Source organism: Podarcis vaucheri (genome assembly GCF_965113315.1).
Source record: "Podarcis vaucheri genome assembly, chromosome: 2".
NCBI lineage: Eukaryota > Metazoa > Chordata > Lepidosauria > Squamata > Lacertidae > Podarcis > Podarcis vaucheri.
Genome location: NC_138760.1, coordinates 84,157,040 through 84,172,276, shown reverse-complemented (window position 1 = coordinate 84,172,276; position 15,237 = coordinate 84,157,040). Strand labels below are relative to the sequence as shown.

Below are 15,237 nucleotides of genomic sequence, written 5' to 3'. Positions count from 1 at the left end.
CACTTGCCATGTGTCTCCATATGTTATGGCATATATTTTTTATAAAGTTCAAGTTAGATTTTGTGTTCAATCGTTCTTATTTTCCATTTCAGATAGTTAAGTTTATACTATGGTTTTGCATGTTGAATGTTCCTCTTCACTTCAGTAATCCCTGTGGTAATTTCTTTTGGCAAAATAATTTGCTGATTGTTTTAAGCCTAAAAGCTCTTTGACACTTAAGAGATTTGGGGCATGGATTATAAAGTGCTGTTTAATCTTCACCTACGGATCCATTGTCTATGGATTATTGATGCAGTTAAGTCATTATGTCTAAGTCTGAACCTTTTAAATTTTCAGACCTGAGACTGAGAATATAAATTGAACCTACAAATTGAAATATAGAAGGCTCCCATCCAAGGTTCTTGTCGCACTTCTTAAAGTCTTAATTCCTTTATTTGTCTGCTCAGACAGTCTTGAGATAAACAATGCAGATCATTATGTGGTTTAATTGTGCAAACTAATAATTGTTTGGATGTTTTGAAGGGGCCCTTCTAACTATCATATAAACTACATTGTACAAGTAAAGCCTTCCACCACTACCCCTTTTTTAAATTCTGAGATCTCCTCCAATGGTAATCATAGTCTATTTGATCATAGGTGTGGTCATTTTAGAACACCAGCACCCTGTGGACTAGAACCTTGCCAACCTGTCAAAAGCATATTAACACAGATTACACAAGAATATAAAGTGACAATTCCTTTTCTTAGTATATTAAGATTTTAAAAGGAACCTAAAGGAGGCATGCAGCAAAGTGTTAAGACAGATGAGCCAATGTCTAGTTTCTTCTGACTTCAGCAGGGAAAATACATATCGTAGTTGCAATCTAGTGTAAAAATGATAACAGCGCACAGAAGGTGGTTTCGTTCAATGGAGGCTTCCAGTAGAGGGAGAGAATATTTGCAAATTAGTCCCTTTCTCTTGTAGCACCTCATGCCACTTTCCACACTGTTCGCGAGAGGCTGCTAGTCATATGGAACACATTGGGGGATGCAGGTGGTTGCAGAGAGAAGGGGAAATTGTTTAAAATTGCCACCCACTCCAGAATACTCCATTGAGTACACAGGACACTGCCCAAGGACATTTCATTTCTGACTCATAAATGCATATTCTGTTATTTGGAGAAAAAAAGTTATGTTGCTTGATTGTGATCTTGCATCTTCTTAGTATTAAATAGATTGAATAATTCGCTATTAGTAATATCTTAAATTATTCTGAAAATGCAAATGCCAGTATTTAAGTGCCAAAAGGAAACCACAACTTCCTGTTCAGTCGCCGATTGAAAGCAACTACTGCACATTAGCAACAAAATTAGTGTTGCATAATGCCATCAGATTTACTTCCTACTCTACAGATATGTTTAAGCGTGACCCTCTAGAGGGCAAAGCTTGGTTAAGCAATCCATATATTGAGTCAGAAACAAATGCAACTGTAGTTATTAGCTTTAGGCAGTGCCACTCACTGAACACTATTTAAATGCTAAATTCAGTTTCTAACAATAGCTAAATAAAACACTTAGGCTTGACTATAGTGAAATCATAGCCATGTTAATATTTATTGAACAAGCATTGTCATTGTGCTTCTCAGATAACACATGATTCCAAGCATATGGGGCAGCAAGAGAAGTGTCATTCAAGGGAGCAGAGACCTTTGGACATTGGGTGGTGGAGCTGTGGGAATCAAGATCATGGGCAGAAGGCCAGGGCTTTGGCATAAGGACAAGGATCCTATGAATGTCACATGAGAGACACAAGGTGAATATTTTTTGCAGTAGCATGCTAGACAGATATGAGAGGGCTGAGATGAGATAATGGAATACCAGAGATAAGAAAGTTACAGTAGTAAAATCAAGAGAAGTTTATTTTATTTATGATGTAAAATTGTAGAAAAGGTAAATGTTCTGGAAGATAAATTAGCTGTAATTGAATTGTTCCTGTTCCTGTTTGTTCTCGAATAATTTGGGGTGAAGATCATGGTATATACAGTTTTTTGCTTCATTCCTTCTTCAAGAGACTTCAAGCAATTTTAATTTTAGTTTCAAGGTTGTCTGCTTCATAGGTAAAGGTACCCCTGCCCGTACGGGCCAGTCTTGCCAGACTCTAGGGTTGTGCGCTCATCTCACTCTATAGGCCGGGCGCCAGCGCTGTCCGCAGACACTTCCGGGTCACGTGGCCAGCGTGACAAGCTGCATCTGGCAAGCCAGCACAGCACACGGAACGCTGTTTACCTTCCCGCTGGTAAGCGGTCCCTATTTATCTACTTGCACCCGGAGGTGCTTTCGAACTGCTAGGTTGGCAGGTTTCATAGTTTGCTTCATAGTTGGGTACAATTGTTTTTATTCTGTTTTCTTTCTGTGTTTGAGACATCTTGTCTTGAAATGGGCTAAAATCCCTGCTAGGAGAAAAATGATAGCTTTATAGTTGCTTTAACCATAATATTATATCGTGTTGCAAACTTGGTTATAGTCCAACTGAGTAAATTTGATTTTGTTACATATGGCTTTGTTGCTGAAAAATAACTCCAGAACATTAAGCTCTGTTCAAAGGAGTACTAAGCATGGCTCTGAAAGAAAGGAAATAGATAATAGTGTGTACTGAAATGAACAGCTAGAAACTACAGCCATGAACATGAAATGCATTGCTCAGAAAGCGAGATGCAGAATAGCTGGAGTTCAGTTGGAAGCAGTTTCTACAGGACCATGGACAGCTCTGAGCAAGCCGATGGTTGACTTCAACAGAGCAAAGGCTCAAGGTTTACATTATGCCATTTGTGTGCAAGAGTTTTCTTACACAAATAGCCAGCATAGGGGAAAGGGGCTGATCTAGATTGGAACCCTGGCATTGGGATAGGGGGTGTTAAGTATTTGCCCCCTGTGGATCCAATCCAGATTTGGCTTCCTGTGCCTGCTATTAGCACAAGAAAGAAAAACATCCCTTACTCAGTTCAATGGGAGATATTTTCCACCATGCCAATAGCAGCTGCAGAGGGGCCAACTCAGATATGAATCACAGAGGGATGCAGATGGTTCAAGACTCCTACACTGCTAGTGCCCTGATCTGTTAGTGAAAGAATAATCTTGCACTCAAGCAAGAACCATGTTAGCAACATGTTTAGTTCTGCTCTAGGAGCAAATATTCTGGTGCAGGCCTTGATGTACCAACTTCCCCTTAGAGCAGGATCAACTGGAATCAAAAGTAGTATGCATAGGGCTTTCAGACTAGAGCCGATTAGATAGCAGTGTGTTTCAAGAACAGTCTGGTTTTCAATAATTGTTCAAAAGTATCATTGCATCTTGACACACTTGTTTTTGATACATATGGTGCTCTGCACAAAGAGATTTTATGAGATAGTCTTACCCTTAAGATGCTTATCATTTAGTCCACAAGGCCATTTGGCAGGAAGATAATCTTAGCGATACAAAATCCATTACTCTTTGAAGAGGTGCAGAAATGTATTGTTTGTACCCACAGCAAAACCATATATATATATATATATCCCAGTAACTGATCTCCCATATATCGCATTCTCCATCCTCAAGCTTGCATTTTTAATTTGCCTATTCCTCCCACTTGTACAGTTTGCTGTGACATCCAGTCCTACTGCCTTGGGAATCCTGATTGTCCTTTGCAGGGTAGGATATAAACTTAGAAATAAAATAAACTGGTTTGAGCAGTCGCTGCAGTCAAAGATTGCAAACCAGAATTGTAGTGTGTGTTGACTCTAAGACAATAGTAGGGAAGGGAGCTTTATGCTACTGGTGTAAAATACTAAGTATATTTCCTAAGGAGGAGAAATAGAACATCCTTTCCTCCTAATATTCTGAAGAGTATGCTGACTAAAAATTGTTTGTTTGTTTTTTAAAAAAATTAAATCCATGTAATTTTTTTCTTTATATGCAATATCATTTTGCTACCAAATCTCATTTTTAAAGGCTGATACTTATGAAAAGAAAAAAATGTAGCAGCGAGAAAATAAAAATCAATATATGTTTATCATCCTATCTTCAAAAGTCTGAAGGCACCGATACATGCCTGTGACTCTAGTAATGTATACAGTTTTAATATTTCATGAATAAGATGAGCATCCAGTGGAGAATATATAAGATCATTTGCCTGAATCTGTCAAAAATCTACATCAGTGTTCTCTTTTTACTTAGTAACATTGAATTTTGTGTGTGCGTGAATGACATTAATCAACTCATGAACATAAGAGGGGAAAGGAGATTATGTGATTCAGAAGCATCCAAAAGCATCCTTCATCTCCCTCTGCATCACTTTTAAATTGAGATTCACATGCAACATAGGAAGCTCAAAAGCTCCCTTCACATGTACAGAGCCTGGTCAGTCTTTGGGATTCTTCTTGGGATTGTACCCTAGCTATTTAATATCCTTTTATTTTTCTTGATGGAAATACCATTATATCAGCTTTCCCTTGGATTTTATTGTATCCATCACTGTTCATTCAGTAAAAAAACACTACTTCAGCTTTGACTTTGTTGGCACTAAATGCATTTGATCACATTTGATTCTACAGTGTGTGGTGTTTTTTAAAAACACCATTTAATACTAAAACCTGGAATAGGAAACAAATGTGGATAGTATAATGTGCTGCTAGTATTCTTTGTCTGGAATTGGAGGGGGGGGCGGTTAGCTAACAATGATATAATGTGGATAGATCAATGCTAAATACAACAAAAGGCATTTTATGAAAGGTCAGGAGTTGTGTGAGCATCACATAATAGAGGTCAATGTTATTTAGTGGGCTTCTGGCCACATAATATTCTCTGGACTAGAAGCGGCAAGTATAAATTAGAGACAAACTACACATGATGCTTGGCATATAGTTTACTCCAGCCTGCAAGATTGTTCTTTAATTTGGAGGGCATGGTATATTGGCACCATGGTGTGCAAGGCAGAGGGAATTTAACCCTTTGCCCTCACTGCAGTCATGATCAGTATTGAGAGCACAAGTGGCAGGCATTTGTGAAGCTAATTTGTGATGGCAGAGCATACGCATATCCCTGCACACATACACACACATATGAACACATTGGCTCTTTCTAAAAAAAGGGGGTGGTGAACACTCCCTCAGTTGTGATCCTTCTCCCTTGTCCACATCCCTCACTGGCTGTGCACCACAACCTCCGCAAGTGTTTTTTGTTTTACTGAAATGTGTTCTTGGACTGCAATGATTTCCCTTTCTTTTCTGGATGGAGAGGGATGTCTGCAGAAACCTTTTGCTAGATTGTAACCTACTCTACAAAGGAAGAGTAGCACCTACTGCCTTGCCCGTTTTTCTCTGAACCTGACAGTTTCTGTTATGTGGTCCCCATAAGGTTACTCATGAGGTACCGTAAATTTCGCTCTATAACACGCAGATTTTTTGTCCTAAAAAGTAAGGTGAAATGTCTGTGCGTGTTATTGAGCGAATGTGTGGTCCCTGGAGCTGACTCACGGAGTGCAGGGGCAAAATAGGCAAAAATAAGATCGGGCGGGCGGGCGGAGGGAAGAGGGAAGGCAGAAGCTTTCCTGCATTCTGCCTCAGGGTCTTACTGCCCGCCCGCTTCTGTTGCTGCGTTTGCTCAAACTCAACAAAGAGCAGGGAATCCCCTGCCCTCCTGGCAAGCAGAGGGTTAAGGAAATGATCGCGTCCTTCCTTCTAATCTTCCCTAGTCACACTGCGTGCAGGCTCCAGCCCACCACTTCCTCCTCTCCGTGCTCTAGGGACTCGCAGGCAGCCGAAAAGCATGCAGGTGGGGGAGAGAGAGAGAGAGAGAGGGCTGGCTTGGGTGGTGGTGGTGGGAACGACTTTTGCTTTACAATGGTAGGTTTCTCATTTCTTTTCCAAAAGCAGAGAGCCCTGCCCCCAGGCCCCCTCCAAATTACAGCTTCTCCAAGCAATGTACTGCTGGAGGGAGACAGTATGCTTGTTTGGAAGAGAAACCCTGCTTCGCTGCTCGTAAGTAACAGCAGGCTAGATTGCAGAGTGAGACATGGAAATCTCTGGATTTATATGCTGTATATCAACTATCTTGGCAGATGAAAATAAGTGTGTTACATGCCCTATTGCCCAAAAGTGTGCAAGCACAGAGCAAAGGTTGCAGTGACAGAGGTGGCCAAAAAACAACAACCGTAAATAAAAAAGAAATCATACTTCGTATATCCTGTCTGCCTTGGAGGGGGGGGGACTTTTGCTTTCCTTCCCTCCCCATTTAAAACGTGGTGACAAAGCACGGATCCACATGGATCCTCAGGATTTTTGCATTGGGTCACCCCAAATTCACCATCAGATCACATTACATGTCCATGGCTACAGTCTGTACCAAAAAAATCACGCACCCACTGTTGCCTGGGGCTGCAATGGTGCAAAAACGTGGTTACAAAGCATGGATCCACAGGATCTTTGCACTGGGTCACCCCAAATTCACCATTAGATAACATAGCATGTCCATGGCTACAGCCTGCACCAAAAGAATCACGCACCCACTGTTGCCTAGGGTCGCAGTGGTGCAAAAACGTGGTTACAAAACATGGATCCACAGGATCTTTGCACTGGGTCACCTCAAATTCACCATTATATAACATAGCATGTCCATGGCTACAGCCTGCACCAAAAAAATCACGCACCCACTGTTGCCTAGGGTCGCAGTGGTGCAAAAACGTGGTTACAAAGCATGGATCCACATGGATCTTCAGGATTTTTGCATTGGGCTACTCCAAACTCACTGTCAGATCACATGTCTGTGGCCACAGCATGAACCACAAAAATCATACATCCACTGTTTCATTTAGAATATTTTTTTCCTTGTTTTCCTCCTCTAAAAACTACGTGCGTGTTATGGTCGGGTGCGTGTTATAGAGCGAAAAATACGGTAATTTGGCTCTGAAGCTCAGAAAGGTACTCCAGCCCTGTAATCAAAGTGAAATATTGCATTCCAGGAAAAACTGCCACTCATTTGTTCCTCAGATGAGCGCCTAAAGGTTCATTCAGTCGTGTGGATACTGGCAGTCTACACTGCATTGGTTTTAATTGGTTACAAATGTACATCCCATTCCAACTGGTCTTTCTAGACCACACATAAGACCATTGTTATTTTTCCCTTGCTTGCTACTGTAGTGAAGGTAGCTTTACATCTGTCATTAGTAACAGCTTCAGGGTCAAAATCTACTAGTGAATAAATATGGTCAAGATCTGCTAGTGAATAAATATAGTGATAGACATCAGCTTCTGCTGGGGAGTTCAAAATGGTAATCTAATTTTTTACAATTTATTTTACAGGTCTGAAGGTGAAAGTTCAAGAAGCATCAGGTATGTATCTGTACAGTGTTTTTTGAACCTTTTTTTATTACAACCACATGTCCTGCCTTTTGGCTTGATACTGAACCATCATTGATAAAACGATTCTTTTAAAAAACTGTACTTTACAGTATGAAACCTTTTTCTTTTACACTTTAATGCTTTAATTGTAAAATTAGACACCTCTGTTTTCTTAAACATGCCAAAGTTTTCTTTTTTTAAAGTTAGGAATAACTAAAATAACATATAACATTGCATGTAAAGGAGGCTTTCTGTACTTGAAGGAAGCCAAGATTCTGCAACCTTCTAAGATCTCTTTGGTTTAGGGACAACATCCACAGACAGGTAGCTTCACATGCAATTACATGTAATTAAAAAAAAATTAAAATAGAATTTTTACTGGAATAATTCAACATTGATACATTTATACATACATATTACAGATATACAAACAGACATACATTTCATACAATCCTTAAAAATATTCATACATACCCACATTCAATCCCGCACATACTTCCTTTTCCCATGTAAAATTAATTTCCTATTTTTACATGTAAAACTAATTTCCTATTAGATTAGATTTGAATTGCCCGCTGCCTTAAAAAAAAAAAAAAACATTAGCTTTTTAGAAAGTATTTTCCAGATTACATACGCTTGAGAGATTTGAACGCTTTCATTTCCAGCTAAAGATATGTGTTGGTGTGTTGCCACAACTGTAAATCTTTTCACCTTTGGCTCTCTTCTAGAGGCCACCTTGTTCTTCGAACCGTAAGAATTGTAACCTGATACCAACTTGTTTTTCCATGCATCCAGTTAGGTACTTTTGTATCTGCTTCTCCTTTATAGAGTCTTTTTTTCCCAATGAGACTATAATTAGCTCTTTTATTCTTGCAGTTTGTGGTAGATCTGAACTTGGTTGTTCCAGTATGTGACTTTATCTATGATTAATTCTTGTTTTGACCTTTTTCACATTTAACAAATCTTACAAATGCTAGGTGTTGGCTGGCAATATTTTGAATGGTCTCAGGTTTTCTTGAATTGCAGGAAAATAGTCCAACATTACGTGAGTTTCAAAATATGCATACACCATTTCCAGGGGTTAGTTACATTTTTATATTAAAATTGTTTTGTAAAAGCAATAATCATATGCTTACCTGTTGGAGCAGGTGTGTAGTCTCAGTGAAACATTTATGGTATTAATTATTTTATATTGGTTTATCATTACTCTAAGAATATTCTGTAGATAGGCTGAATTACTTACATAGGTTATCAAATAAGGAGTAATGCAAATTTATATTAACTCAGTTTCAGCATTTTTTAAAATTGGTTGTTGTTGATTTAAACTTGTAGTTGGACATTATGAAAATATATTAATATGATTAGCAAATTGTCTGAGGCTATGGATGTTTATTTAGAAATGAGCCCCACTAAGTTCAAATCAACATGCTTAAAATGGCAGACTTAGGATATTTTTCTCACTATAGACTTAATAATGCAAACTTCAGGTTGTTTTACATCAGAGAATGTGTTTTATGTGTTTTGCAACAGATATCCCAATTTAAAATTTATCAGTAAGATCTTTAAAAAGAATTTAAATGTCCATGAGTGTGAGAGGCATATTATTATTTCAATTTCTATATATCACGCAGATACTTAATATTCATAGTCTGTTCTGCTGCATTGTATATTTGCCATCATTCATTGCTTTCCTCTCACATCACAGTCATTAACAGTGTGAGATTTTACTAGGGGTATTTAGTAAGTATGCAGTTTAGCAGAGTGATAATTAAGTCACTTATTAAGGGCAAAGATCATGCTGCTGCTTCTGAGCAAAGGCAGGACAATACAGAAGGCTTGATTGCAGGCCATTTTATTTAGCTGGTGGCTAACGTGATATAAACTCCTCTAAAGGAAGTAGAAAACTAATGGCCCTGAACCAATGTAGAGTAGAAAAGAGATGCAAAGTACTGTAAGAATAGCTTTTATATCCGTTGAATAACTGGTAACCCTCTAATTAAAAGGGGAGGAGAAAGAGCCCCCCACAGATCTTAAGTGTGGCTTCTTTGCAGTTTACTAGCTACCAAATATTAACTAATAAAATAATTACTAGAGTGAAAGTAATAGAGTAAAGATACGTTTTCAAATGTTACTACTGAGGGCTTTTATTCAGTAATATAAAAGCTATATCTAACCTAGTCCACCATTGCAACATCCAAACACTATAGGTGTCTTATTAAGGATCAAATAAGATATATGTCCTAGTGCAAGGGGAGAACAGCGGCAAGGCTTGGATTGCTCAGGTACACTGGCAGAACCAACCCAGCACTGGTGTGCTTGTGAACTTGCCACCACACTACCTTGCATCATCTCAGCAACTGGCAACACTGCTGTCGAGAGACCAGTGCCGCCCCATGTTGCTGGCTCCTCCTGCCTATGAGAGTCCCCTGGGCTGCCAAGTTGATGAGGTAGATATACTCATGAGGGACTGACTATTGCTACTAGAAAGGTATGCATAGCAACTTCAGCTGAACCTACAAGCCTGCCACAATGAGCAGCATGTGAGTCTATCTACAAGTAATTTGCCAATTTTCCTATGTGTCACAGTGAATCTCCTTCTGAAGAGCCTGTTAAACCATCTGAACAATATCACAGACCTGCCACATTCCTTCCTTCTTTACATTGGAATTCTGTTTGCCTTCTCCATGATGAATGTCAAGCTGGCCATTTTCTCATCATAGCTCGTATCTGACTCCTTACATTCTGAGTTGCTGTTGTTGTTTAGTCGTTTAGTCGTGTCCGACTCTTCGTGACCCCATGGACCAGAGCATGCCAGGCACTCCTGTCTTCCACTGCCTCCCACAATTTGGTTAAACTCATGTTCGTAGCTTCGAGAACACTGCCCAACCATTTTGTCCTCTGTCGTCCCCTTCTCCTTGTGCCCTCCATCTTTCCCAACACCAGGGTCTTTTCCAGGGAGTCTTCTCTTCTCATGAGGTGGCCAAAGTATTGGAGCCTCAGTACCAGCCCAAATTAATGGACAAGCTGTGGAGGGCAAGATACATTTTATCACATCAGGTGGACTTGCCCAGGGGTTTATAAGGTTTAAAATAAGGTTTTCAATTGATTACAGGAGAGATGTTGGCACAAGATCTACTTATGGCACTCTTGTCCATTATCAGTGATGGAGACAAAAAGATACTTTACAGGAGTTAATGTTTTCCATTTTTCTTGGGGTCCATAAGGTGGTATCCTGAAATTCAAAATTTGTAACAGCTAATTTGCTTGGAGGGGTGGTATTCTCAGATTTGGTTGGTGGCATTTATGAAAAAATAACTTGTCAGTTGAATGAAGAAAGGATTCAAGGGGGGAAAGGTTTTATTTGAAATGGTTTTGTTCTATTAAATATGGGTCTGTCAGAAAGCATGATGGGCTTTCTTCATCAAACCATGTGGCTTTATGGAGTGATATTAGAGGCAGATTGAATTAATTTTTCTTCCTCTTTATGCTTGGCTAGTTGATTACTTCTGTGATGTTTTCCTGAATGCTTCACTTAGTGCTTATTTGTTCACGTGTTATGAATTGTATATTTAAGGGAGATTTTGTTAATTACCTGTTTTGCTCCTATATTTGCTGCAACAAAACATATAGGTATATATGCTTTGAGTCTTTTTTATTTCTTTGCTTGTTTTTCTTTGATATGGAAAGTCTTAATAACCTGTTCTTAATGCCCCGATAAATAAATAAATCAAGTAAATAATTTGTGCTACAATAAACTTCAACACGAAGAAGAGATGTGAAAGATGTTCCTGGTTTCACTAGTAAATTTGGGTTTCTTGGTACCCTTAATTAGTAGTACAGTACAGTGGAACCTCGGGTTACGTACCATCCTCCTTACAAACGCTTCAGGTAATGAGCTCCACTAACCCGGAAGTAGGTGTTCCAGGTAGTGAACTTTGCCCTGGGATGCGAGCAAAAGTTGTGCGGCGGCAGGAGGCCCCATTAACAAAAGCACGCCTCAGGTTAAGAACGGTTTTGGGTTAAGAACGGACCGAATTAAGTTCGTAAATGGAGGTACCACTGTAGTAATAGTAGTAGTCGTCAGTGTGTGTGTGTGTGTATGTGTGTGTGTGTGTAACTTTTAGCCAAATCATTGCTATTTTATTTTGACCTTGAATTTTCAACCATGTTTTTGTTAACATATTTCAGTAGATTAAATACTTGCATGCACACCTGAAGAGATGAGTAGGCACTTTCACTTCTTTGGCATGCGAATCAAAAATGTGAAGGCACCTTCATGCTGCTTGAGAATCTGGTCATTCATGTGTGAAATAAACATCAGTATCGCATAACCGAGATATGAGTTGAATTTTGGGGGATACTATTATTAGAGAATTCACTTGAGAGCAGGAGATATGCAAGGTCATGCACTTTACGTAAAACATTTATTAATATTAATAACCCTGTAGTGGAAGACTCAAGTTGTCCCCCTAGGTAATTTCACACAGGGCTATCTGAGTAGACATTTGTCAAAATATCTATATCAAAGTGTTAACAAGCTAATGATAAAAAGACGTGCTTTGGTTCCACAGAACTGACCCCGTACAAAATGCTTCATAAGCAACCATCTTTGTACTTTGTAGAACAGAAAGAATGTGAAACGAGTGGTCTTTCAGCTGAATAGATGCTTTATTAAGCATAAAATCAGTACATACAAAATAGCTTCCAAAAGTATATTCTTATTCTGAACTTTGTACTAAAATGTATAAAACTATGTTTTAAGCATTCAAGTAAATTATACCAACAATCTTGATTTGTAATTTCTAATAACAGTGATGTCACAATACAGTTAAGGTGAAATATTTTTAAATCACTTGGCTTTCAATGGGAGATTTAAATGTGATTAGTTTACTTCCACTGTCTCATTCTGTGACACATTCCCTCATGTGACACATGAAGATGGGAACGGAGCAACATGACTGAGTCTGGGGTGATTTAACCCTGGCCTCCCCTCTCAACAACAACCAAGAATTCAGGGTTCTCTATATGTGGTGGCATATAATATAAACCCACAGCAAGGACTGTTGATAGTAGGCTTCATTTGACAACTTGTTCCCTGAACTAGATATATTTTAAAGCGGGGGCACAATGAAAATGGCAACTATGCTTATTAGCAAACCTTCAAAGAGGGATAAAGCTTGACCGTTTTACTAGTAAAGGCACAGCACTTATTTTATTTCAGAAACACTTGTTTCAGGTGTAAAAAAGAACTTCTAATTCTCCACAATAGAACTGTTTCTATTAAAACAATTTCTTCCTAGAATGGCTTTCTGCTTTTTACTCCTTCTACAAAACAGCTGTAGCCCCATTCTACATCCTTTTCCTCCACCTGGGAAAATTAAAGAGGTTTATCCTGCCTGACAAACTCCTAAGGACACCTAGCTACTTCCATAGCTGGGCCCTGACTGCCAGTTAAATGGTTAGGTTTTCTCCTGCCTGGCTGTCTCTCCTCCCCTGCCATGATTGGCCAAGGGTTTCCAGGATGATAACTCCATAGTCCAGAGGTTTTCAACCTTTTTGAGTCCATGGCTCCCTTGGCCAACTACATTTCTACTGCTCCCCTGTGAGGAAATGCTCCCTGAGCCTCAGAAGCCCAGTTCTATCACCCTTGCCTGCAGAGCCAGCAGCCCCTCACCCGTTTTTGAACACCCTCCCTTGTGAAGTGTTCCCTCAGGCTCCTCTTTCCTCTCCTCGGGAGTACTCTGGGCAGCCGCCACCATCACTCCTGGTCTCTGAGACACCAGCCCCACTCCAAAGAGAGGTGCCTCTTCATGCCACCCCTCAGGGCCTGGGAAGAGGATGCCCCAGCCCCCAGAGACTGGCCAAAGGTGAATGTGAGGCCAGCACCTTACCTTGGGAGGCAGCAGTGGGCACCGCCAGGCCTGCTTGGTGAAAAGGCTCCCCTTTGATGCTGGACACTCAGCTCCCAGGCAGGCCTTGCACACAGCAAGCACAAGAAAGGCCAGCGCGACGCCTGCCTGCCTGCCCAGCCTTCCACTTGTCTGTCTTTTCCAAGCAGCAAGAGCTGGCAGACTAGCTGGCCAGGCTTCCTTACCCGCTTGCTTGCTTGCTTGCTTGCTTGCTTACTCAGCTCCTGGCAACCAGCACCCCCTGGCCAACCCCAGAGGCACCACTTGCCTGCAGAGCTTGTAGCTGGGACTGCTGCAACAAACAGCTATGCAAGCCTTTGGGAGGCAGAGACATGAGCGGGCATCAGAGGAGAGAGGGAAGGAAAGAGGGACAGAGACCAGTGTTGCCTGCTGCACCCCTGACCATCTTTCAAGGCACCCCAGGGTGCCACAGCACACTGGTTGAAAACCACTGCAATAGTCTGCCTCACATACCCCTAATGATTAAAAGTGGAACAAATGGGAAATGGCATGAGAGAGTTTTCTATTATAAATAGGGACAAAGTAAAATAATGTTATAGGTCTGTCCACTCTGGAATAACCTCCTCACTGTGATTTGGAAGATACTGGCTGACTGTTTCTTAAAACCCACCTGATTGCTTAGGTTTTTGCTGACCTTTAGCACTGACCTAATTACCCTATATTGTTGGCATTTAGCAGTGTTTTTATTGTATTGCTTTGTGTTAATGTGTTTTCATATTTTTATCCCTATATACTACCTCAATAGTACTTATTAATGGCAAATGGTATATGAATATTATTAAATAAATATTTTTCTTACTCTTGTTAATTTATTATCTTGGCCAACATAATTTTTCAAAAATTCATTTTCAGGAGTATATGATGGTCCCAATACATTCTGGAACATGTGAATTTATGTCTTATAACATAGGTTCAAAGAGCTAAAATTTGTTTTAGACTCTCAAATGTCCATTTTCAGATATTCAAATGCTCGGTTTCTTGCATATTCTCTGAATAGGCATTGTCTGTGTTTGGTGCCCAATTATTTTTTATTTCAATATTTATATGACAGCTGGCATTTTGTGGTGTTTTAATAATTGGCACACAAAGATATTTAGCATTTGACAGTATAGATAGCTGATAGATTATGGGAGGCTTCCAAACTTAAGCCTTCAAAAAGGAGTCTGCATTTCTGCCATCCAAGCCCCTGTATGCCATAGAAGATTCTTTCAGGGAGTATTGGACATAACACCTAGTATTCCCTTGTGGCTGTGTATTTGTAGAGGAAGCCTAGTCGTCTTTGATCCATTATTTAATAGAGTATTCCCTGAGCTACTAAAGAACCTGGGGATCCATGGAAGATATATCAGTAGTTTTCAACTGTCATATTTGGCAGGTTTTTATCATGGTTGGCATGCAAGTGTATTCAACATTTGGCAGTTGATATGTAACGATATTCTTTATAAAGCTTTTGATCACACACAGTGCTATTTAGTATTGGACAGCCTGTGATAGCATGCAATGCTAATTAGTGTTTGACAGTTAAAAATTTCTAGCCTGCCAAAAACAAAAACAAAACTCTAAAGTATTCAAATTCTGAGCTTAAAAAGTTAGCATTCAAAAAGTGGGTGTGAATTCTGCTTTGTAATTTATTATTCAAATTTTTATTTTTTTATTTTCATTTTTATTTTTTTTAAAAAAAGATTTTTATTGATACAACAAGGGAAAAAAACCACAAATACCAAATTACACAAAGAATAACCATAGACACATAATTTTCTTAGAAAACAATAAAACATATATTGGTCTTAACACTAAAGACCCAACCTCCCGTCTATTCCATATTTCAATTTCATATTACTTATTGCCAATACACACTTATTATTCAAATTTTTCAATGAGAATGATGGAATTTCGCTTCTATGCATTTTTGTCCCAACTTAATGTTATATCCATTGTAACCATTAGAGGCAG

The 15,237-nt window shown here is 39.4% G+C and overlaps 1 protein-coding gene across 6 annotated transcripts in view; it reads left to right on the top strand.

Moving 5' to 3' along the window:
- Positions 1–15,237, top strand: part of IQSEC1 (IQ motif and Sec7 domain ArfGEF 1) — a 318,662-nt gene that overhangs the window by 54,597 nt on the left and 248,828 nt on the right. For all 6 annotated transcript variants that reach the window (XM_082211867.1, XM_082211865.1, XM_082211869.1 and 3 more), the window contains exon 2: positions 7,316–7,345. In XM_082211867.1, coding sequence (XP_082067993.1) covers positions 7,316–7,345 — 30 coding nt within the window. The remainder of the gene's footprint in view (positions 1–7,315; positions 7,346–15,237) is intronic.